General features: G+C 32.7%; 1 protein-coding gene across 1 annotated transcript in view; it reads right to left on the reverse strand.

Annotated features, from left to right (window-relative positions):
* The window catches only part of sema3ab (sema domain, immunoglobulin domain (Ig), short basic domain, secreted, (semaphorin) 3Ab), a 54,653-nt gene that overhangs the window by 11,259 nt on the left and 17,523 nt on the right, over nt 1-25,871 (reverse strand). The window contains exons 3-13 of the mRNA XM_073850012.1: nt 20,900-20,962; nt 12,234-12,353; nt 11,947-12,040; nt 8,484-8,603; nt 6,611-6,753; nt 2,826-2,940; nt 2,671-2,740; nt 2,374-2,518; nt 2,063-2,282; nt 1,582-1,673; nt 1,341-1,382 (exon numbers count right to left, since the gene is read on the reverse strand). Of these exons, the coding sequence (XP_073706113.1) occupies nt 1,341-1,382; nt 1,582-1,673; nt 2,063-2,282; nt 2,374-2,518; nt 2,671-2,740; nt 2,826-2,940; nt 6,611-6,753; nt 8,484-8,603; nt 11,947-12,040; nt 12,234-12,353; nt 20,900-20,962 (1,224 nt within the window). The remainder of the gene's footprint in view (nt 1-1,340; nt 1,383-1,581; nt 1,674-2,062; nt 2,283-2,373; nt 2,519-2,670; nt 2,741-2,825; nt 2,941-6,610; nt 6,754-8,483; nt 8,604-11,946; nt 12,041-12,233; nt 12,354-20,899; nt 20,963-25,871) is intronic.

Here is a 25,871-nt window from a genome sequence, read left to right on the forward strand (position 1 = left end):
CAAAATGTTAATGATTTTACCCAAAATAAGAATACAAAATACCCAAAATAATCATACAAAATGCATGTCATTTTTTTTATTTATGACTGACCTGAATAAGATATTTCACATAAAGATGTTTACATATAGTCCACAAGAGAATATAATAGTTGAATTTATGAAAATGACCCCTTACAAAAGTTTACAAACACTTGATTCGTTATACTGTGTTGTTACCTGAATGATCCAGAGCTGTGTTTTTTTTTTAGTTAAGTAACAGTTAATGAGTCCCTTGTTTGTCCTGCACAGTTAAACTGTCCTTCCGGTCAGCATTTTTGTGAATTTGAACCCTTTCCAACATTGACTGTATGAATTTGAGATCCATCTTTTCACACTGAGGACAACTGAGGGACTATGAGGCAACTATAACAGAAGGTTCAAACACTCAGTGATGCTTCAGAAGGAAACACGATGCATTAAGAGCCAGGGGGGTGAAAAGTTTTTGAAATTTAACTTATTTTGTCTTCTGGGACACACGTAAGCATCATCTGTAGCTTCTGAAGGGCAGTACTAAATGAAAAAAGTATTATATTTAGGCAAAATAAAATAAAAAAATGTACAAATATTCATTCTGTTCAAAAGTTTTCACCCCCCGGCTCTTAAATCATCGTATTTCCTTCTAAAGCATCAGTGAGTATTTGAACCTTCTGTTATAGTTGCATATGAGTCCCTCAGTTGTCCTCAGTGTGAAAATGGCTCTTAGAATCATACATTTATTGATGGAAAGGGTTGAAATAGACAAAAATGCTGAAAAACCAAATAAATTGTGGGACCTGAAGGATTTTTCTAAAGAACAGCAGGCAGTTTTAATTGTTCAGGATAAACAAGGGACTCATGAACAACTATCACTAAACAAAACAAAACAAAAACACACAGCTGTGAATCTTTCAGGTAACAACACAGTTTTAAGAATCAAGTTAATGTAAACTTTTGAACCGGGTCATTTTTATAAATTCAACTATTATTTTCTCTTGCAGACTATATGTGAAGTATTTTATTCAGGTCAGTACTAAATAAAAAATAACATGCATTTAGTATGATCCCTCTAATTATATAAAATAATTAAGCAGAATCAGCAAGGTGTGTAAACTTTTGACCTCAACTGTATATATATATATTATTTTCCCTGCACTTCACCTAACAAACCAATTATATTTCTTAGACTTGCCTAATAGAATCATGTTCAATGCTTCCACTTACAAAGAGCTGCTTTCATCCCCTTTATTGCATTAAGACATCAGTGCTTTCACCCCCTTCACTGCATTAAGACATCAGTTGTTTGACGTTCTAAAAATACCAACCTGCTTTGTGGAGAGTTCCATCGCAGTAATAGCTGTTGGTTCCTGTAAAAAAGTAAGTGTTTTTAATACTTTTACTTTACTAGTAGTTCTCAGAATGAAAAAGAGGAAAAATAATAAAACCTAAAAATAATGCCTTAGTAATAATGTTTTAGTGGAAAATGTGCAGTAAATAGAATGTACAGTAAATAGTTTTCAAGGAATCAATCCAAATAAATTAATATAATTAGCTCTATAAACCCACCCTGAACACAGTCATCTCTTCCAACAAGACTTCTTCAAGGTCATGCCATGTTCCTCTAGGTATGGAAACCACCTTGAGAACTGTGCCCATGTCTATGGTAAAAAAAATAACATGATTAACTTGAGTTTTACAGTAAGCATAAGCTAAATAAATCACACTCTTTAAAGGGTTACTTCACCGAAAAAATAAAAATTAGCCCATTATTTACTTACCTTCCAGGCATCCTATGTGTATATGACTTCCTTCTTTCCGTTGAATCCAACTGGAGTTATTTTAAAAATTATCCTGGCACTTCCAAGCTTTAGAATGGCATAGATGTTTCTCTTCATCAGTCCAAAACAAGTCCAATAAAGGGCATTCATCCATAATATTTTCTTGATAGAGCTTGGTGGTGCCAGGATAATTTTTAATATAACTCCGATGGGAGGGTGAGTAAATAATGGGCTAATTTTCATTTTTGGGTGAAGTTTATTCAACTCACCAGTGCCGATAAACATGACATCATACTGGCCATCCTCTGCCTCCACCTTGTCCACGACTATCTGAGTGAACTGATAGTCAACATCAGTTTTGATTATGATCGGACGGTTGTTGATAGGAAACACTGGGTTGTACATGGCCGGATGGCTTCTCGCAAATGTGATAACGTCATCAGGAAAGTCTTTTGTTGATTCAAAACCATCAAATGTTTTGCTGGGGCACTGTCAGCATCCAGAAGTAACAAAATCCAATCAAGCATTTGAAAAGTACATAAACTCTGACAAAGACATCAATACTGATTGTCCATCTTACCGTGCCAGGTCTTGGGTACGGCACTCTACCCAAAAACGGCACCCATTGGTAGTTGGGTCCATCTCGGTGGGCATAGGGGCCTAGAAACACCCTTCTGATATCTGCCATACTGTACATACACACTGCTGAGCCCTTAAAGATGTTACTATAAACCCGAGAAACAGCAGTTATGAGTTTTTTGACAGCTTCACCTTTAGGGACTTAAGACACAAATTATCAAGGTCTGAATACAAAAAGACAGAATAAGCTTTCAGGCTTGAGAAATGGGAATTTGGTGTAAATTGGATGGTTTAATACCTGGATGTTGTGAATACAGCATAGATAATAGGGTTTTTGGGATCCTTGGAGCTCATAAGAAAAACATCCTCTGGAAACGATCGAAAACAATTGAAAGTGAGTGGTCAACTAAATATGCCAAACTAGATTTTGTCATATCATGGGTAACTACTTACGTAGTTCATCGAAGTGTGTGTCGATGCCGTTCAGACCAGGAACAGAGCAGATTAAACGGGCCTTTAGGAAGGTGGTCCATTTGTTCACCAAACTCCTGTGGCCTCCAAAATCGTTCTGTCAGACACAAATTAAAACATATTGTTTTAATGAAAAAGAATATAATTAGTACCAAATTTGTACATTTTCTGAAGAAGACATGATGCTATAGGCAAGGTTGTGTGCCGTTTGGAATTGAACAGAATTTTTTTTTAAATTCCATTTGAATTGAGGTATAAAATAGGAACTAGATTTGAAATTTAAATTTGAATTTAAACTTTTTTTAAACTTTTAAATGCAGATCTTTTCTGCAAGATCAAATTCATTTTTTCACTCATCATTTGTTCCGACACAGTTTCACTCTTGAGTTCTTGTCATATTTTATTACCATTTTCTAAACTAGAGTGAATAAACTGTGATAATGTAAGAAATGTTGAAGGTGTCTGAATAAATTTTGGTTTGACAGTATCTGTTGAATTGATTTGAACTAAAATTCAGTAAATTTCTGTGGGGCTTGGCCAAATTAAATTGAATTGTGAATAGGCACAATTCAATTTAAGGTATTATTCATTTCCAGAGCACAAACCAAATCTTCATTCCTTTTAAAAATGATAAAAGGGGTCATAAATTGAACTTGATATTTTATAATGTAATGATTTTCATACAAAAACTCATACCCTACCCTATTTCTCCTTTAAGACACTTTTCAAAACGTTTAAAACATTTGTACAGTTACAGCTGCCAAGATGAACTAACTGACTTTCACATAGTTGAAAATAAACAAACTTGCACTAATCCATTAATTTCTACTATGTAATAAAGCGAAATGAGTCATTTTGGCAGCATGGTTTCAATAAATGTTGTTTTTAGACTAACAAGGAAGTTCTGAGTCACTGTTTTCATAGTACAGTACAATGACCTCTAACATGTTAAAAGATCAAGAAACATTAGATTATTAGTATTGCAGATGCACTATAACATGAAAGTCCCAAAAAACAATAACTCCAGTCATCCCTAGCACAGAAACCATTTATTTATAGAAGTACTATTGATGATTCATTAATTTTTAAAGAGGTGTGTGGATGTGTATACACACACGTGTCTACAATCTTGTTTTTTTACGTAAAAACCTGGCAGTCGGCATGTGAAATACATGAGCAATATAAACAGTCTCGTTCGCTGTGGATTGATCAGCTCTAATTAGCAGGGCTGGAAAATGCGTTGCATAAACTAAACACACTTCATAATAAGAAAATTGTCTGCGTCGGTGAAGGGAGGATTCCAGTCATTCCGGAATACCGAGCGAGCTGTAATTGAGAACACCTTTCTTCCTCTTCAAGCTGCAGACTTGCACTTGAGCTGAGAAAGTCTGCCAAAGTCTCACATTTTCTCCACAGAGGAGCCTTTGTTCTCTCGGCTGATGGCTCCTGTGACATTTTAGGCATCTCTTAAGTTTCACGGTGGGGGGTGAGAGCAAGGCCACCAAACAGAGGTGAAAACAGAGCAAAAACACCGTCTTGGCCATTATGCTACCTGTATCGCCACCATGAGGAGGAGAGGAATTGAGCAATTGTGTTTGCATGCATTGGTATAGTAGAGACAAATGAGATCTAGTTAGTATCTCAATTGTCTCTTCTAGACGACAAAGTTAAATGGAAGCAGTCTTCTGCTTCTTAAAGTATTTTTCTGAAAAAAGCTCTGCTCAAATTTGTCAAGATCTCAACAAGCACAACAGCAGTATTGTCAGTTTGGAAAAATACAGGCAAAAGTATGCTTGTAGCATCATTTTTGCTTAATTATATAACATTGTTACTTACTGGTTTTCCCACACTTTCAAAGTGAAATGTCTAGTGAGTTGTGTGTTTGGTTTTATCCGAAACAGACGGAAGTGGATCTGGCAACATTTTGACATTGGCTGCTCTACGTATCATGGCAGTTTGTAGGGCCCTATGAAATCTTTTATTTTTACCCAAATTCCATTTAAATTTTTGTTTCAAAAATACTTTTTATTTTTTCCTAAATTTAGTTTTTTCTTTCTGGATTGCATTTTTTTCCATTCAAATTTTTCTAGACTCTGTTTTTAGTGGTTAAATAAAAAATAAAATAAAAAAAAAACAATCAAAAGGCATGTCTGAGTAATTGAAATCATAAAACTTACCCAATTTAACAGCAATTTATTAAAATGTAAACAAAAATTGCATTTTAAGCCCCTATGAAATCCAGTTTATTTTTTCCCAATTTTTTTTCTGGACTCAGTTTTTTCCCCATTTGAACTTTTCTAGATTCCGTTTTTAATGGTTAAATTAAAAATATTAATAAAAAGGCATGTCTTATTAATTAAAATCATAAAACTTGCACAATTTAACAGCAATTTATTAAAAATGTAACTAAAAGAAAAAATTGTTAGCCCCTATGAAATCTGTTTTATTTTTTCCCAAAAAAATTTCCAAATTCAGTTTTTTTTCTAGATTGAGATTTTCTTCCATTATAACTTTTCTAGACTCTGTTTTTAATGGTTAAATTAAAAAATATATTAATCAAAAAGCATGTCTCATTGAAATCATGGAACTTACACAGTTTAACAGCAGTTTATTAAAAATGTAACAAAGATTACATTTTTAAGGCCCTATGAAATCTTTTTTTAAATTTTTTTCCTGAATTCCATTTTTTTTTCAAATTATTATTATTATTATTATTATTTTTTATTTATTTTTTTCAATTTTTCTGGATTAGGTTTTTTTAATCCATTTGAACTTTTCTAGATTGTTTTTATTGGTTACATAAAAAATATTAATCTGAAAGCATATCTGATTAATTGAAACCATGAATCATACACAATTTAACAGCAATTTATTAAAAATGTAACAAATATTACATCTTTAAGGCCCTATGACTTTAAGGCCCGTTTTATTTTTTTCTAAATTCCATTTTTTTTTCTTCTCTGGATTGCTTTTTTTTTTTTTTTTCATTTTTACTTTTTTGACTGTTGGTAATGGTTAAATTAAAAAGTAATGATCATCAAAAAACATGTCTGATTAATTGAAATCATGAAACCTACACAATTTAACAGCAATTAAAAAATAAAACATTTTTAAGGCCCTATGAAATCTGTTTTATTTTTTCCCAAATTCACCCCCCCCCCCCAAATTCCCTTTTTTTCTGGATTGAGTTTTTTTTTTCCATTTTAATTTTTCTAGACTCTGTTTTTAATGGTTAAATGAAAAATATTAATCAAAAAGCTGATTAATTAAAATTGTTATAAAAATGTAACAAAAAAAAAATTTTTAAGGTACATTTCCAAGTTTGTAAACGAAATGTCTAATGATTGGCACTCAAAGATTAATGACCTATCACATTTGAAAGAAACGTACCACCTACACTAAACATAACAAAAACAAACATAAGATGCAAATGCATAAAAAATGCATTTGCTTAAGTCTTATATCTATTTCATGATTTGTGTTTCACAAGACTCCAAAAAGTCCAATGCTGTATCAGGTGTGCTACCGAGCAAGTTTACTACATCAGAAAGCCATACACATGGAGCTGGTTATGTGATGCAAACTTCAAAATATAGACAGAGGCACGTTTTTCCAATAATCCTAGGTTGCATCTGGAGCAAAGCTGAAACATAACTGAGAACTCCAGTTTTCTGAGCTATAAAATTATCTTATGTGTGTGTGGGCCAGCAAGTGAAGTCATCTTTTTGGGGTCCTTTGGAGTATTTATGTGTGAAAAGTATCTGTACCTTGCACAGCTGTCCGATTCTGGCGTGTGTGGCTTTGCTGATTTGCTCTCCATCAATAGCGTTCTCCCTGAAGAACAGATAGATCTTGTCGTCTTCAGGGTTGTCACTCTCTGGGATGAGATGCACGCTGACAAATCTAGGATCTGGAAGGACAACAAACAACACATTAACGCAAAATAATACAAATACATAGCCAAAACTAGTGTGGAGCAACTCTAATAGCAAGAGAACTACATTAGGCTTCATTGTTCACCTACTTGAATGGGTCTGACTCTCAAATTTACATGTGTGTACATCTTAGTGAGATGTTAAGTGTGAATAGGTGGCATTGTGGGCCCCTAGCTCTTCATAGCCTGTCTTTCATGGTTATTTGGGTTTATTGCTGTATTCACAGAGAACCAAGAACCACATCAGAACTCACATAGCATTACTGTGGCACCAGCTCACATTGACCTACACAGTTACCTCACCACATCAACACACACTTACGTGACCAGTCCTATGACGCAAAACATGTTCACTGGAGCCAAAGGCATTCATTTACTCTTTAATTGTTACTTTGGTTAAGAAAGAAGAAGTATGAGGAAATGACGCTTTTTGGTGTTAATCCTATGTGTCAGATGTGTACAGACACACATTAACACACAAGATATGCAGTAATGACATTTGATAACTTTAAAGTTTCTGATAGAGATTACAAATCCAGTTCTTCTGGTTAAGGAGTTCTCGGTTTCTCTCTCACACAAATAACTGTTTCCACTCAATAAAAAAATAATTTAAATTGAATTATTAATTGTAGTATAAAAGGTAAAAGTTGGAAATAAGAAGTAACATCATGTTGTGATATATCCTTCGTCTTAAGCTTGGACCTGGACAAACTACACATTTTCTAAAAATAAATAGATAAATAAAATGTAATTAAGTACAATAAAATAAAATAATTGAATAAAATAAATATAAAATATAATGAAATAAAATAAAATGGACCTTACTGGACAAATTACACACAATTTCTAAAAAATAAAAAAAAATTAAATGAAATACAATAAAATGAAATAAAATACAATACAATAAAATGATTAAATGAAATGTAAAAAATAAAATAAAGTACAATAAAATAAAATGAAATAAAATAAAATACAAAAATATAATAACAAAATAAAATAATTAAATTAAATTAAATAAAAAATAAAAAACTGTGAAATAAAAAATACTAAATAAATAATAAAATACAATACAATACAATGAAATGAAATGAAATAAAATTTAATTTAATTTAAATAATAAAATGAAATGTATTATTGTGATTTTGTCTGTAAATAAAACAAATTACAATTAAATAAAATACAATAAAATGAAATGATATAAAATACAATAAAATGAAATGAAATAAAATACAAGAAATAAAGTTAAATTAAAAATAAAAAGAAATAAAATAAAATTATAGAATAAATACAATGAAATAAAATAAGCAATAAAATACAAATACAAATAATAATTAAATAAAATATAACAAAATGAAATTAAATATAATACAAAAATAAAATAATAAAATTTCATAAAGAAATAAAATGAAATCAAATACAATGAAATAAAAAATTCAGTCTTGCATCACAGGAATAAATTAGATTGAAAATATATTAAAACAATACATATTAAATATACACAGTCCACATACATTAGTATAAAACAAACATAAACTTCTATTTTGAATCGATTAATTGCAACTAATTGTTTTGCGGCTCTAATTTTCTTTGCAATAATTGCTTTGTTTGTGAACGTAGGAAATGTAAAAAATCTGTGTCTGTGTACATAGCATATTTATTCATTTGCATTCATGAATAATGTGAGTAAATATGTGTTTGTGTCTCACCATTGAGCCATCTGGAGTCGTGCTGCTCCGTTCTGATTGGATGATGCTTGCCTAACGTTCGGAAAATGGCAAAGTCCCGGCCCATGAAGTCAGCTGACGTCCCAGCATAAAGTTCTCCATCTGATGATCAAAAACACTAATTAAATCTCAAATTTAGGATGGTTAATGTGAGTTCGATATGGATGGCGAGAATGAAATGTCAGGAGACAGGAAACAGTTCAGTCTGGGTTTTGTAAACTTTAATAATGGCTCAGGTGAGGACTCAAAGAGGTGTGACAGTCAACACTCACAGGCAATTTCACGCTTAGGGATGGCGTGAGAGAATGGGGCTGTGTGTGTGTGTGTGTGTGTGTCATAAGTGACCTTTAATCTGAGATGAGAGATTTAACAGTAGAACGCTCTGCAGATAGAGCACAAAACCAGAGGAACAGTCTGCACTGGTCATCCTCGAAGAGAGACCATTAATCAAGGGTGTTGAGTTTCCATTCACAACACATGAACCAAAGCAAAACACACTTTGTATTATGCACCGCCACACACCAAATACACAAACACAGACCTGTATTAGTTTTCTCTAACTAGCCAAATCTTCTTTATGATCTGTTTATAGTTTAATTAATTTTTCAGAGTGGCAAACAAAGCTCAGTGAAGTGTAACAACTGCTATTGAGAAGACAAACCTATGCACTATCTCTGTGTAATTATTATATTATCAGCATAATATAAGTTAAAATCAAAAATGTGACATGAATGTACATTTTTCCAAAATTTTCTACAAGTTTTATCTTATTTATCTTTTTAAATTAGATTTTGAATCCTTTGTCTCATACCTGGACCCCACTGGACAAACCACACGTATTTTCTAAAATAAATAAATTAAAATAAAATGAATTTAAATACAACAATAAAATAATTAAATTAAACAAAATGTTGAAAAAATAAGGTGAAATACAATAAAATACAATACAATAATTAAATAATTATAATAATAAATAAATACAAAAAATATAATAAAATAAAAAAATTAATAAAATACAAAAAAAAATAATAAAAAATAAAATGAAAAAATAATTACAAATTTAAAAATAAAATAATTTAAAACATTGTATTGCATTTTTTCCGATTTCAATTTTTCTAAACTAATTTTTAATGGCTAAATTAAATTATTAATCAAAAAGCATGTCTGATTGATTACAATCATTTAACAGTATAAAAATAAATTAAATTAAGTTTAAATACAAAAAATAAAGAACTAAAAAAAAAAACAATAAAATTAAATATAATGAAATAAAATAACAAATAAACCAAAATAAAATACAATCAAATTTGATTTAAAAAATTACAAAAAAATCAATTAAAAAACACAATGAAATAAAATAAATACAATAAAATGCAATAAAAAATAAAATGAATTAACATACAAAAAAATAAAATAATACAATTAAAAATAAATAAAATACAGTTAAATAAAATAAAATAAGTAAAATTAAAAATTTAATTAAATAAAATACATAATAATCTTTTAAAAATGTATTGTTTTTAAAAAAAATTATATTATTAGAAAAATAATTAAAACAAATAGCATGAAATTATAATAAATAAATCTAGAATAAATAAATAAATGTTGCATAAAATACTAATAAAATAATAATCTAGATTTAGAATAATCTTCTAAAAATATTGTTAACCCTCAAAGACCGAGACAGCCGCCGGCGGCTAAAAATAACTATTGGTCTTAAATGTTTAATAACTTTTGAACCGCTAATCCAATTTGAATGCTTTAAAAAGTCTCGTAAAGTACAGAGTCTGCTCTTTTCAGTGATATCGCATTTGTCTCATTTGGATATTCAGAGGCTCCGTAGTAAGCGTGATTACGTCATCACATTTCCTCAGCACTGATTCGTCAGATGAAATCAACACGTTTTGGTCCTCTGAGCCAAACAGGAACGATTGTTGATGCTTAGTCCCACCCCTGTGCCCCGATTGGTTCAAACTGTCATCTATTCAACCAATAAACATAGGTTTTGGTCTTTTGAACCACCGATTAGTATGTTTCTTTGCAGATCTGAACAGACGCAAAGTGAAAGCAAAGTGTGTCTTGCGTGCATGAAAACAAACGCAAAATAACACATTTGCATGACAGCATTCTTTGAAAATGTACAGAAATACTCACGACAGAGCCCTTTGACATAAAACAAACCAAAAACAAGGATGAAACAACAGTAGATATCGGATAAAGCACTGGAATGTGGGTTTTCGGTCACTAGGCGATGTCCCGGTAAAATAGATTCCGACGCAGACTACAGCCAGCAGATCCATCTATTTGGTTGTTATATTATGTAACTAATTATTATATAGTTTTTAAAGATTATTTGTACTATTTTTTCGGTTGCACTCTGTATATTTCTCTCTCATTTTGTGTGTAGTTTGTGAATAATTTGGATTGTTTATTTATTTTTTTGTTGCACAAGACAGTTTGTGCATTTTTTCTTGTGCTACTTTCTACACTATTTGTGTTTATTGTTCATCTTTTGGATTAAGAATATATTTATGAAATAGTAAATTATTTTTTACTGTGTTTTGCTATTATTTAACACTGTTTCTGCAATGACTTTACTCCTGAAACGTTTTTGGACAGATCTATATTGTCAATAAACGAAATGGGCCTGTTTTTCACTGAAAAGCACCTAAATAATATTGTAATAATTGGCTATAACTTGCTTGGGGAATGTTATATATAGACAAAATTTTATTTGGAAGTGTAAAACACCTAAATACAAATTTTTAAAGAAAAGAATCTAAACTTCAGGAGTTTTTGTTTGAGTACACAGTAAAAAACACCCAATTGTTGGTAGCGTTTTTTCCTAAAATTCTGGAAATTCACTAATTTTTAGAGAAAACAAAAGGAAATTTGTAATTTTAAATTAGCTAGACATAAAGTTCAAGTTCTTATGTTTATAATGATATATGACAATTGATGCTGACTGCTAGAATAGGTCTGAAAAAACAAAAAAATATACAGGTGCCTCAGGTGCCCCAAAAATGTTCTAGGTCTTTAAGGGTTAATTATTTTCACAGACTGATCTACAATCTGCATCTTAAATGCACTTTAACATAAATTCTATAATACTTTATACTTACAATACTAATTGCACTTCTGGTAAGATGCTTGTGCATTTCATTGACATTTGACTGTACTTTGCACAATAACAAAGTTGAATCTAATCTAATCCAATTAAGTCTAATCTAATCAAATTTGGCAATGTATTTAGTCATTTGACTTTACACCACCCATGTATAAATGTGAAGTCAGGAAAACCCATGCATTCAATCTTTAAGTTTATATTAAATACATCTATCTCTAAAATTCTTTGAAAACCCTTCAAATTATCTTTGGCTGCTAGGATTTTGATGAACTTAAATATTAACCAGAAAATCAGTCGTTCATATTCATCATCACTCACCGATCAGCATGGAAGCAGTCAGGAGTTTGGGGTCATAGGGACTCTTTCCACGGCCATTCTCAAAGCTGGACGACCCTATCCGAAAGATGTTGTCCTGGATAAAAACAGGCACAAATTATGCAAATACAGTCCACAATAAAACATCAAATTTCCAACACATTTTAAGCCATTCAATACTGGCAAGAAAGCATCATTTCAGCTCTTATCTGAGTGACCAAAGCCTCTAAATAATCAAAAGTGAATAGAATCGCAGATAAACGAGAATAACTGATGTGGGATGGATTTACCTCCGGGCGTTTGCCTACTTCCACATAAGCACAGACGGGATGGAAAGCTCCTGTTCCACACACATACAAGTGCGTCTGATTAAATGGCTGCAGAACCTTTATGTAGTTTGAGCACTCCTTCTGCAGAGAGAGAGAACAAAACAACATCAATCAAGATCAGAAGACAGCATTTATATTGATGGAGCTAATATTTTACTAATAGAAACTTCCAAAACAACAAATCAGTGGTGTATCAGTGTTCCTTCATTCACAGTGGTCACTGCGTGCTCAGATAAATAAACACATCCCATCTGTGTCAACAAAAGCCGACAGACACAGCTTATCACCTACACACACGCACACACATACACATGCATACAGTGGCCCCAGATAGTATTTGGACACTTAAGACACACTTATGTCTGCATGTCAACAAGATAAAAAATAAAAGAATTAGGTAACAGTATATATAAACAAATGAAATGCATTAAAAAATGCATTAAAAAAGTGACAAAATCAAAAAAATGAAGGATCACGTGACACTGAAGACTGGAGTAATGATGCTGAAAAAGCTTTGCCATCACATAATAATTACATTTTAAAATATATTCTATATATAATTTACATTGTAATAATATTTCACCATATTTATGTTTTACTGTATTTATGATCAATTTAAAAATACAATAGTTAAGTAAAAAAAAAAAAAAAAATACATTTTATGTTTATTTATGTTTTACTGTATTTGTATTCAAATAAAAAATAATAATTTATATACGACAAAATAATTTTTTTCCTTTAATTTAGCAAGAATGCATTAAAATCAAAACATTACTATATATACAAGAAATAATACAAGAAATACAATACAATTAAATAAAATAAAACACAAAACAAAATATTTTACAAAATCATTTTTAATAAAAAACTTAAATATAGTAAAATTAAATAAAATACAATAAATGAATTAAAATAAAAAACTAAATATAATTTACTTTGTAATGATATTTTATTATTATATTTATGTCTTACTGTATTTATGATCAAATTAAAAATAAAATAATAAGTCAAATAAAATACAATACAAAATAAAATAAAATATTTTATATTAAAATAATATTAAATGCAATCAATTTAAACAAAATACAATAAAAGGAAATAAAATAAAATACTAAATAAAATGTTTTACTTTTATGTAGCAAGGATGCATTACATTTATAAAAGTGGCAAAATATTTTTTTTATTTTCAAATTAACAATACAATAAAATAAAATACTAAATAAAATATTTTATTTTTATTTATCAAGGATGCATTCAATTTATATATTTTTTCAAATTAGAAATCAAAACAAAATGAAATTAAATACAACAAATATTTTACTTTTATTTAGCAAGGATGCATCAAATTTATGTTTTTTTTTACTTATGTTTTTTTCATTTATTTTATTAAAATAAAACAAGGTGAAATAAAATACAATAACATAAAATACAAAAACATAAAATAATAAACTTTAATAAAATAAAATAAATTAAAGGAATAAAAAAATCCAAAAAACATAGTAATAAAAATAAAATACTTAAATTAAATTAAAAAATAATGTTAAATTAAAATTAAATTAAACTTTTTGCTGACCCTAAGCTTTAAACAGTAGTGAAGATGGATGAGGTATTTGTTTACTTTCTGTTTTTCAACAGTGAAACGTAGTTGATGCGATGACCTAAACCTGTGATTATGACACCTGTGTGAACTTGAGGGGAACTGACTTCATACATTAACTAATAATTACCTTCATATTATCACCTTCAATATTACAGGGGCTCACTCATGGGTTTATGTTGCATAATGATATGTTTTTGATGTCAGCAGATTGTTATGCTGTAATCTGTTGACTGACCCGATTATTTCATGTTTTTATTGTGGCAAATGTATATCATTACCGTGTGCTTCAAACTCCTGCAGCATAATTTGACACGCAGCGGAACAGCTGACCAACACACTCCCACAAAGCGCTTTATTAAAAGGAAAATATTACAACAGCTGGAGTTGTTTTTCAGCAGGGTGTTTAGTGCATTAACAGGGAAATCCTGTTATGGCCGTCCAGAGCTCCCCAGTGGCCTGTACTCTTAGGGTTAGTGTGTGTGTGTGTGTGTGTGTGTGTGTGTGTGTGTGTGTGTGTGTGTGTGTGTGTGTGTATTTGTGTTTGTTAGCTTCACTGTACTGGGATTTTGCCTATGGAAATATGTATGCGTATGTTCAGAAGCTCCTCAGTTGTGTTAAGCCACGTGTCTGAGCAAGTCTCGTCTGGATCGGACTGAAGTGACTCATCTGATGTGGAAAAGATTTACAGAAATTTATGACAACCTGTAATATGTGACTCAAAGATTTGGCTTGTTCTACTCCATCAATAATGACTGACTGATGCTTAAGTTTAGATACATTTCTCCAACCTAGCCAGCCTAATATTCCTTTATAATTATATGTAACTTGATAATTATATGGAGTAATTTGTATGGTGATTTCTCCAAGCAACCAGCAAACATTTGTTAATTGGATAACTCAAGCTTAATTTAAACTGACATGTTTCTGTACACACCTTCATCAGGATAAGGTCATATGGTTTTAATTAAAGTTTAAGTACTTGACTTAAAGTGTTGCTGGTTTACTTTCTTAATTTGCGAAATAACCAAGAGGAAATCAGATTTTAAAAAACGATTGTTAAAAGTTGCTTTGCCAATGCTGTCTTGGCTTTGATCAAGCCTTATTTGAAATAAAATCAAATAAAATACTTTGAAAATAAATTTTAAAACTTTATGATGAAGTGGCTTTTTTCAAAATCTACAAATATATTTAATATACAATTTTTTATATTTATATTTATCTTTATTTTTTATAAAAATATTTATATTTAATACACAATTTGTCCTTACATGCAAAAGCACTGATCTCACATAAAATAATTAAATTAAGTTAAATTAAAATAAAATAAATTAAATTAAATATAATTTTTAAATTAAATTAATTTAAATTAAAAACATTTATTTACATTAATTTAATTTAATTTAATAAGTTATTTATATATAAATCTTGTTACAGTTCTGTCAGTTTATGTCTTAGTCATGTCATGTATTTGGTTTCTCCCATTGTCTTCCCCCGTTAATCTGTCTGCTTTGGTTTAGTCCTTGTCATCTGTATCACCTGTGTCCCCGTAATTAGTCTGTCTTTATAAGCATGTGTTTGAGTTCTGTTCTTTGTCGGTCCTTTTGTGTGAATAGATGTGTGTGATGTTCCTGACTTGTTCCTGCCCTGTTCCAGTCGAAGATTTATATTAAATATATTGTATTTTGTAATTCCTGTCGTCCGTCTCGTCAACTCCTGCACGCACCCGTGACATAAGGACCGACCAACAAAAGTGTACCTGGCGTCTTTCCCTGCGTTTATTTTTCGTTTTTGTATCAGTGTTTGTTTTATATTTTTTCCTCATGGATGACCCCAACGTTGCCATCATTCTCCTGAAGCAGGGGAGACGCTCTCTCGAGGACCACACCAGAGACTTTCTGTTCCTCGTTCCATCAACTCACTACCCGGACAGCTGCTTGTGCACGTTCTTCCACCACGGACTTAATGACCACATCAAGATGCAGCTGTCCGGGGAGGGTCCTCGAGAGAGCTTTGCCGGATTCGTCGAGTGGGTGCTGGCGTCCAATGGATCTTCCTGGACTGTCGATTTCATCGAGGAGGACGTCAGCCCCGCTCACAACCCAGAGAGCAGCCAACCATCGCCCCGACATGCAGAGCGGGAACCCGAGCGCACCGCGGATGCAGGACTAGAGCCGCGAGCGACAGAGCCAGAGTCCTCTCCGGCTGATCAGGTGCGTGAGTCGGATTCTACATCTCTGACGGTGGATTGCGACGTGGAGCTAGGGAGGGAAATGGAGAGCCCTGCCCACTGCAACTCCGCTGGGGGTGAGCTGGATATCTCTGGGGACTTAATTGACTTCGTTGCTGAAGTTATGGAGTATAAACTAATTGACTTTGTTTCTGAGACTGTGGATATTGACACGCCGGATTTAATAGACTTTTTCTCTGAGCCACTGACCCGCATTGACTTCCCTCCCACCCGCCCTCATCTGTCCAAATCTGCCTGGTTCCCGCTGGTTCCGCCCAGCCGCCCTGAGTCCCCGCTGGTTCCGCCCAGCCGTCCTAAGTTCCCCAAGTCAGCAGTCAGTCTCCTTGCTCACCCTCAGCCCACCATCTCTGCAGTGGGCTCGCCGCAGGGATGCCTGCTCACTTCGGTGGCAAGGCTGGAGGTTCCCTCAGCTCCGCCTCCAGCCTCCGAATCCAGACCTCCACCTCGGTCCTCCGACCCTGCGGCTCCACCACGGCTCTCAGCGCCCTCCTCTCCACCGTCGCCCGTCGGTCCACCAGCTCCACCGGGCTCCATCGTCTTTCCGGCTCCGCCCTGGTCAGTCGTCACCCCATCGGATCCTCAGGACTCTGCTCCTCCGGCTGCGCCTCGTCACGCCGTCCCACCGGCTCCTTGGGACTCCTCCTTCCTGCGGGCACAGCCTCCATCCTCTGTCGCTCCGGCTCCGCCGCGGATCTCCGGGACTCCGTCTCCGCCTCGGCCGCCAGAGCCCGTTCCGCCTTGGCCCTCCGGATCCGCGGTGTCGCCCTGGATCTTCGGCTCTCCATCTCCGCCTCGGGTTCCTCTGCCAGCTGCTCTGCCTCTGTCGGTCGGCCCCACGGAGTCGGCGGTCCGTCCTCCACCATGGCTCCTCCCTCCGTCGGCTCCTCCGTGGGCCGTCATCCTGGCTGCGATCTGGGTCCTGCTCCCCTGCTCCAGGTCCCTCCTGTGTGTTCCCTGGCTCCTCCCACCGTCGTCGCCCCCTTGGACTGTCCTTTTTGTTTCCTGGACTTGTGTTCTGGTCCTCCTCCGGGGGTTGCGTCCTCCGCCTGAGCCCCCTCCCTTATTGACTCTGTTTTCCTGGTTTTCCGCCCCTCTCGTTTTTTCGTTTTTTCTACGGCGCGAGGACGCGCCTTTCCGGAGGGGGGTGTAATGTTACAGTTCTGTCAGTTTATGTCTTAGTCATGTCATGTATTTGGTTTCTCCCATTGTCTTCCCCCGTTAATCTGTCTGCTTTGGTTTAGTCCTTGTCATCTGTATCACCTGTGTCCCCGTAATTAGTCTGTCTTTATAAGCATGTGTTTGAGTTCTGTTCTTTGTCGGTCCTTTTGTGTGAATAGATGTGTGTGATGTTCCTGCCCTGTTCCAGTCGAAGATTTATATTAAATATATTGTATTTTGTAATTCCTGTCGTCCGTCTCGTCAACTCCTGCACGCACCCGTGACAAATCTACAGATGCATTTAAAACACTTTAATTTGACCTAATCTTTTTTTGTGAAGACTTGTGTCCTAAATTGATCTAAAAAAAAATCAATTAAATTAAAATTTTAATAAAAAAAAAATTAAATTAAATATGTTTTAAATTACATTAAATTAATTTAAATTAAAAACATTTATTTACATGAATTTAATTTAAAATTTTATTTAATTTAATACTTTAATTTAAAGTTATTTATTTACAGTCTACAGATGCATTTAAAACACTTTTTTTTTCCAGAGTTACACTAATTTTTGTGAAGACTTGTGTCTCAAAAGCATTTATCTAAAAAAATTTTTATTAATTTACATTTTAAAATTTTAATTAAACACTTAAATTAAATATTACAATTTATTATAAATTGTGGATGAAATAAAATAAAAATAATAATAAGTAATAATAAATTAAATACATTTTATTTTTAATGTTAAAGGTTTTTTTTCAGAGTTTACAGATGCATTTAAAACACGTGTCTAATTTGACATAATGTCATTTTTGTGAAGACTTAAAAGTTCCAAAAGCATTTCTCTTTTTTGTTTATTACAAATTGTGGATGAATGAAATTAAATTAAGTATAAGCTTTGAATTACATTAAATTATTTTAAATTAAAAACATTTATTTACATGCATTTAATTTAAATTTTTATTTAATTGAATACTTTAATTTAAAGTTATTTATTTCTGAGTCTACAGATGCATTTAAAACACTTTAAAATTAAATTACATTTTAAATTAAAATAAAATATATTTTTTTATGTTACAGTTATTTATTTTAGAGTCTACTGGTGCGATTAAAAACTTTTGATTTTTAATTTGACCTAATTTTTGTGAAGACTTGTGTCTCTGTTTTCTTTTTGTTTATTATAAATTGTGGATGAAATAAAATACCTAAAATGAAATGAAATGAAATGAAATGAAATGAAATGAAATGAAATGAAATTAAATTAAAAACATGTCCATTTATTTCCAATAGTTATTCATTTCAAAGTCTACAGATGCATTTAAAACACTCTAATTTAACCTAATCTATTGTAAAGACTTGAAGGTCTCAAAAGCATTGATCTTACTCTCTTTTTGTTAATTACAAATTGTAAATAAAATAACTAAAATTAAATTAAATTAAATTCATTTTAATATTATTTTTTTATGTTAAAGTTATTTTTCAAAGTCTCCAGATGCATTTTTGTTTATTACAAATTGTGGATAAAATAACTAAAATTAAATTAGGTAAAATTATACTTTAATTTTTAAATTTAATTAAACTGAATTCATTTGAAATTTTTTTACGTTAAAAGTATTTATTTCAACGTCTCTAGGTGCATTTTTGTTTATTACAAATTGTGGATAAAATAACTAAAATAAAATAAAATTAAAGTTTATTTTTTATTTTTAACTAAACTGAATTCCTTTTTTTACGTTAAAGTTATTTATTTCAAAGTCTCTAGAAGCATTTTTGTTTGTTACAAATTGTGGATAAAATAACTAAAATAAAATAAAATTAAAGTTTATTTTTTATTTTTAACTAAACTGAATTCCTTTTTTTACGTTAAAGTTATTTATTTCAAAGTCTCTAGAAGCATTTTTGTTTGTTACAAATTGTGGATAAAATAACTAAAATAAAATAAAATTAAAGTTTATTTTTTATTTTTAACTAAACTGAATTCCTTTTTTTACGTTAAAGTTATTTATTTCAAAGTCTCTATGTGCATTTTTGTTTATTAGAAATTGTGGATAAAATAACTAAAATAAAATAAAATTAAAGTTTATTTTTTATTTTTAACTAAACTGAATTCCTTTTATTTTTTATGTTAAAGTTATTTATTTCAAAGTCTCTAGAAGCATTTTTGTTTGTTACAAATTGTGGATAAAATAACTAAAATTATATTAAATGAAACTTTAATTTTTTAATTCAATTAAATTGAATTCATTTTATTTTTCATGTTAAAGTTATTTATTTCAAAGCCTGCAGACGGATTTAAAGCACTTGTCTAATTTGACCTAACATGCAGCACCGCCACCAACATAAATGGATGTTTTTGTGAAGACTTGTGCTTCATAAGCATTGATCTCACTCTCTTTTTGTTTCTTACAAATTGCATCTGAGATCCTTCAACAGGCCCAGCAGTTTTCTGCCTCCATTGGCCCTCAAAAGGGCCCTAAATTGACATAGTCCCACTCACTTCAAACAAGCTTGAGTCAACCTCTCTATAAGAAGAACAGGCCTCAGTCAATCTGTCTCTTTTCAGCGGCACCCCTCTTCTCACATAAAAGCCATCTTTCAGTGAGCACCCTGCTATTCATCCAAACCATGTTTACATCAAAATCTCACACAATGCATGTTATTGCAATTCAAATAAGCGCTTTTGAAACCCAACCAACCTTATAGATTCTTTATGATGCTAACAGCGCCAAGGGCCGCTTTCTATGGCCCTATATGTTCAAGGCAGCGCCTCGGGCAGGATCTGCGATGGAATTTATGAGAGCAAATGGCAGCTCAGGCTGGAAAGTGTTTACACACCGTTGTCCCACAATTCAGTGATTTGGTTTTGATTCATTCTTCCATTGACATCTGCTGAGCTGATCTTGTGGGAGAAACCTTCAACTTTGTTTGCGAAAGCAAAAGACGGATGACAGACAAGCTCAGCCTCACCTTCTCAGAACCAAAAGGTTCCTTTTCAAAAGCAAACCAATAGTGTCTTGATTTTGGATCCGTCTCAAATATTACATTTACTTTCAATAAAAGACATATATAATGGAAAAAAGCATTTTTATTGCTCTTTTGAAAGCTGACGTACTGTGTAAACATTCACTGCTGCTCAAAAGTTTGTGGTCAGTACTATTTTTCATTGTTTTTGCCTCTTATGCTCATCAAGGCTGCATTTATTCGATCAAAAATACTGTTAAATATTGTGAAATATTACAATTTAAAATAAATTTTGAAAAGTACTTTATTCCTGTGATGCAAAGCTGAATTTTCAGCATCATTACTCCAGTCTTCAGTGTCACATGACCCTTCAGAAATTCTGATAAGCTCATTTGCTGCTCAGGAAACACTAGATCAGATAACTGCTCTGTTCACAGCTACAGATTTTTGTGTAATTATTTATGTACAGTAGTTTCATCATGCTGATCGAATAGTACAAAGTGAGACATATGAGAGATGAAGCAGAGAGAAGTGGAACTGTGCAGACAAACAAGCAGTTCACTGCATCAGTGTCTATCTGACAGATCTCAGGGTTGTGGAAAGGACAGAAGAGAGAGGATCGGGGGAAAAAAAACATTTAAGCGAAAGAGAAGCACTTACCTGGACGTCCTTCCCAGCCCACTTGCATTCATCTCGTCGAGAAGGTGAAGGAGGCCAGGATATCTACCGGTCAGCGAAAAAGAGAGAGAGAGGATGTTAAAGGAGAAAGAATACTGGTAAATATATTGTTGAAAGCTTCTTGTTGTCCTTTAAATTATTAGCTTGCTTTCAAAATAAAAATGTCCTGATAATTTACTCACCCCTGTTATTTAAGATGATCATGTCTTTCAGTCAAAAAGAAGGATTTTTCTCCCATATAGTGGACTTCAAGGTCCAAATTGCAGTTTCAATACATGGCTCTACATGATCCCAGCTGAGGAATAAGGGTCTTATCTATCAAGATTTATATACTTTTTTACCACAAATTCTTGTCTTGCACTACCATGACTAACATTGGAAAGGTCACGCGTGGTTAGTTTTTTGTCTTTGTACTTCTGCCTATGTCACACGCAACCTTTCCTACGTAATGTGTGCAGTCGAGCTAGTGCAAGACGAGCATTTGTGGTTAAAAAGTATATACATTTTAATTTTGTTTTAGAAAAGGACGATCGTTACACTACATAAGACCTTTATTCCTCAGCTGGGATCGTGTAGAGCCCTTTGAAGCTGCAATTTGGACCTTCAACCTGTTGATCTCCATTGAAGTCCACTATATGGAGACAAATCCTGGAATTTTTTCCTCAAAAACCTTAATTTCTTTGCGAATGAAGAAAGAAAGACATGAATCTTGGATGACATGAGTGTGAGTAAATTATCAGGAAATTTTTCTTCTGAAAGTGAACTAAACCTTTACGCACATAAATATTACTTTTCTCACTACATATATGTTAAAACTATAAATAGCAACAAGTTTAGCAGGATAATATTACAATTTGAGTCTCCCAGCATGCAATGCACACACATCACATCAAGGTCACATGCCATTGCTAAACATTTTGAATCAGATTTAGCAATCTAAAAAAAGCATTTGGAGTGTAATATTATTATACCATATATAATTAATTTCATAATTTATTACAACATGTTTAGTAATAAAAAAAGGAAAGTCATTCAGCTTCATATTATTACCAATGCTGAAAACAGCTGCTTAAATTTTTTTTTTTTTTTTTTTTTTTGGGGGGGCAACATTTTTTCCCTCAGGACTCTTTGATGAATAGAAAATTAATTTCAGGTAGAAATTTGTAATATTATAAATATTTTATTGTCATTTTTAACAAATTGAATGCATCCTTGCTTAATTAAAGAATTAATTTAATTTATAAATAATTAAATAAAATGTATTTGTAATGTAATATGTACTTAAATTTATCAAAATGGTATGCATAAACATCATAATTTTAAAAACGTTCTAAAAAACATGCCTGTCCCAAAGCTTCAAAATATACACTATTCTTTAACACAAATCTGTATAGATCAATATTAGCTATTGCATTACCCTATTGAAAAATAAATATACTAAAATGTATTTGAAATACATTTTTTTTAATGTAAAGTATTCTAAAAATACATTTACATATTTATGACTGTACTTCGTAAAAATACCCTGCAATTGTACTTTTAGTATACTAAACTGGTATACTTAAAGCCTTCTAAATTGGAACAACTAATTTTGCACTTAATGTATTTGAATTGTGTGGAAGTAGTGCTGAAGTCCAGCTAAAGACATACTTATTACTTAATTATATTTGATTGTGCTAAAATGAAACTATTGCAAGTATACTTCAGGTACACTTTAAATATCTTGCATTTAAAGACTGATATTATTCAAAGATCATACAATCCTCATCAACAGTGATACTGAAACACATTTTAGGCTTAATGTTAAGAAATGTGCATTGTGCACAAGTACTGCAAAAAAAGTTTAATTATAATTTTTAGATCAGTAAGTCTTGAGCGATGTCAGTAAATATGTTTAAATATTTTTGAACTATGCATAGTATACCCAGGACCACAAAACCAGTCATAAGGGTACATTTTTTGAAACTGAGATTTATATAGCATCTGAAAGCTGAATAAATAAGCTTTCCATTGATGTATGGTTTGTTAGGATGATCATATTTGGTCAAGATACAACTATTTGAAAATCTGAAATCTGAGGGTGCAAAAAATCTAAATACTGAGAAAATCGCCTTTAAAGTTTTCAAATGAAGTTCTTAGCAATGCATATTACTAATCAAAAACTACGTTTTTATGTATTTACGGTAGGAAATTTACAAAATATTTTTATGGAACATGATCTTCACTTAATATCCTAATGATTTTTGGCATAAAAGAAAAATCGATAATTTTAACCCATACAATGTATTGTTGGATATTGCTACAAATATACCCGTCCTACTTAAGACCAGGGACACATCTACTTCTTTTTCACTAGGGTAGCCAGGGTCTAGACACAACATTCCAGAAGTGTTGTGTAAATCCTAGGAATCATGCATAATGTCTTCAGTGGAAAGTGTAATGGAATTGTATTAGTGGGAAGTACAAGGTTTCTGTGGGACTGCTGTCACAGCGAGTTCGTTCTCCCTGTGGCTGGAGAGAGTTCAGTGTGCTGTAATGGAGCTCCTGTCTGATGGCTGTGAACGTGTGAAACTGCATCCTGATCAGATAAGGGCTGAGTGAAATTGTGTTTCTGTGTTTCCAAGGGAGAGAAAGAGACTGAATATTCGCTCTTGGACGTTGGTATGGCGGAAGAAAGTTTTCTTTGGTAGTGGTACAAGTTGCCCTCATTAGACCCGTGTTATAAATGTGGCATAGTATACGTAGCTATTCCTGACAATAACTGAATTAGTTGACCCAGTTTTTTAATTTAGAATGGGATGAAATGACCAATGGAAACATCTCTATAAACCTCATTCAGGCATATATAGAGAACATGTTTTGTGTCAACAGCTTTTTACAGAGTAGCTGATTAAAGTAAATTCTTCAGGATATATATATCCCGATATCCCGCGTTTCCTCATACGGTAACATTTATATTACTTTTGTTCGGTGAAGGTTACATTTCTAAAGTTGTATATAGGCTAAAGTGGGCTGTGGTTTTGCCCTGGCGCCGTTTGTCTGTACTTTGCTACGTTTATTTTGTTCATTATTTATCCAGGTGAACGGATAGCAGCTCTCAGCCAGACTCTATGTGATCAGTATGACAGCTTTGCTCTGAAATATTCATACTCTTTTCGCTGGAAACAGATCCCCCTGTGTGCTGATGTGTTCGTGTTTGTGTGTATAAGACAGAGAGAGAGAGAGAACAAGAGAATGAGAGAGAGAAAGAGAGACACCATGTATGTTTAAATAGCAAGTACAGCTATTTTATATATAACTTGTATGTATATCCTTCATGTTTTGTACCAGTCATTTTGACCCAGAGAGGATTTTTTTCCCCCACAAAAATGCTTTGGTCTAAAACCTATTGACTCCTAATCAAAAACTTCTTATACATTTACCATTATGCTTTGTTACCAAATATTGGATGTAATCTTTTTATTAACTTGTTTTCTTCCAATTATGACAGGTTTTGTATGTCTTTTTGGAACTGATTGATTGCACGTTGTTCTGAACACATACATACACATCAGTTTTGGGGTGAATATTCCCAGAAATATTGACAAATAATGCTTTTTTTCCTCAAAAACTCAGAGTAAATGAGGCCTACGATTAATCAGTTCCAAAATGAAATACAAAACCTGTGCGAACTGAAAGATAACAATTTGACAAAACGATTTAATCTGAGATTCGGTGATAATATGGCATACTGAGGGATTTAAAAAGCAATTTTTTTAAAGGCCAGCCATTTTTTTGTTTGTTTTATAGATATTTTGGACTGTAGGGGTCGCCATTATTTCGATGACGTGAATTGGTTGCACTCGGTGAGCTACTGGCACTACCTGTTGCTATTTTTACCACAACACAACTTGGAAAATAAAAAAACTGATACAATGACCATAGATACTGAAAACACTTACAAGTGGCAATGGATATATGCATAGGCTTAAAACTGTCATGCCATCAATTTTTCCTCACAAAATCCGCACTGAGAAACTCCTTTAGTGGCTGCGGCGCAATGACAAGCTTTGCCATGTTTACATCCTGCCAGGACGGTATCTAGCGTTTCTTGTCTCTGCCATTTGTAAGCTCTTCTAGTAGTTATGGTCTATTATAAGCCTCAAAGGCATCAGGGCTGAAGCGGAGAGAACAAAGACTTTAGGAAGTCTTTAGAAAGTTTTATTCGTCCACAGACATCTTCCCGTTGTTTTCCCCTCTTCTTATTGCTAGGAAAGCATTAAAGACTTACATTGCTTCTCTTGTTGCCTTTTGACAGAAAACTGCAACCAAAAGTCACACAATGTGGCATCGTAGCATTTTTTTTCAGAGTTGTGTTACGGTAAAAATAGCAGCAGGTAGCGCCAGTAGCTCACAGAGTGCAACCATTTCCCGTCATCTAAATAATAGCGCCCCCATAATCCAAAATATGTATAAAACAATGTGGATTTTTTGAAACAACGTAAATCTTTCATGGGTTTTCTACTACATATTTCAGTAAGAGACATCATTTAGATTATATTAAGCCATACAAGTCTTAATACATGGGGTCCCCTTAAGTATTTAAGCTTTAAAACTGCTAACTGTTAGACTATCAGTGACTTGTGAGAAATTGTGTGAGCATGACCGCTATCAAAACATCCTTTCTAAGACAATTACTGTCAGACTTCATCAGATTCTTTGAAAAATATTCTGTTCAGTTATCTGTCTCTGTTTGTTTAGTGTCTGAGAGATGTACCCTAAACTTAATCTAATTATCCAGGGATTCCCTACAACCAAGTACACTCTTAAAAAAATAATAAAAATAAAGGTGCTTCACAACGACCTTTGAAGAGCCTTTTTTCTCTAAATGGTTCCATAAAGAACCTTAAACATCTGTTTCACAAAAGGTACTTTGTGGCCAAATTGGCTAATGTTTCCCTGATTGATTTAGTAG

Source organism: Garra rufa, chromosome 11 (assembly GCF_049309525.1).
Source record: "Garra rufa chromosome 11, GarRuf1.0, whole genome shotgun sequence".
NCBI lineage: Eukaryota > Metazoa > Chordata > Actinopteri > Cypriniformes > Cyprinidae > Garra > Garra rufa.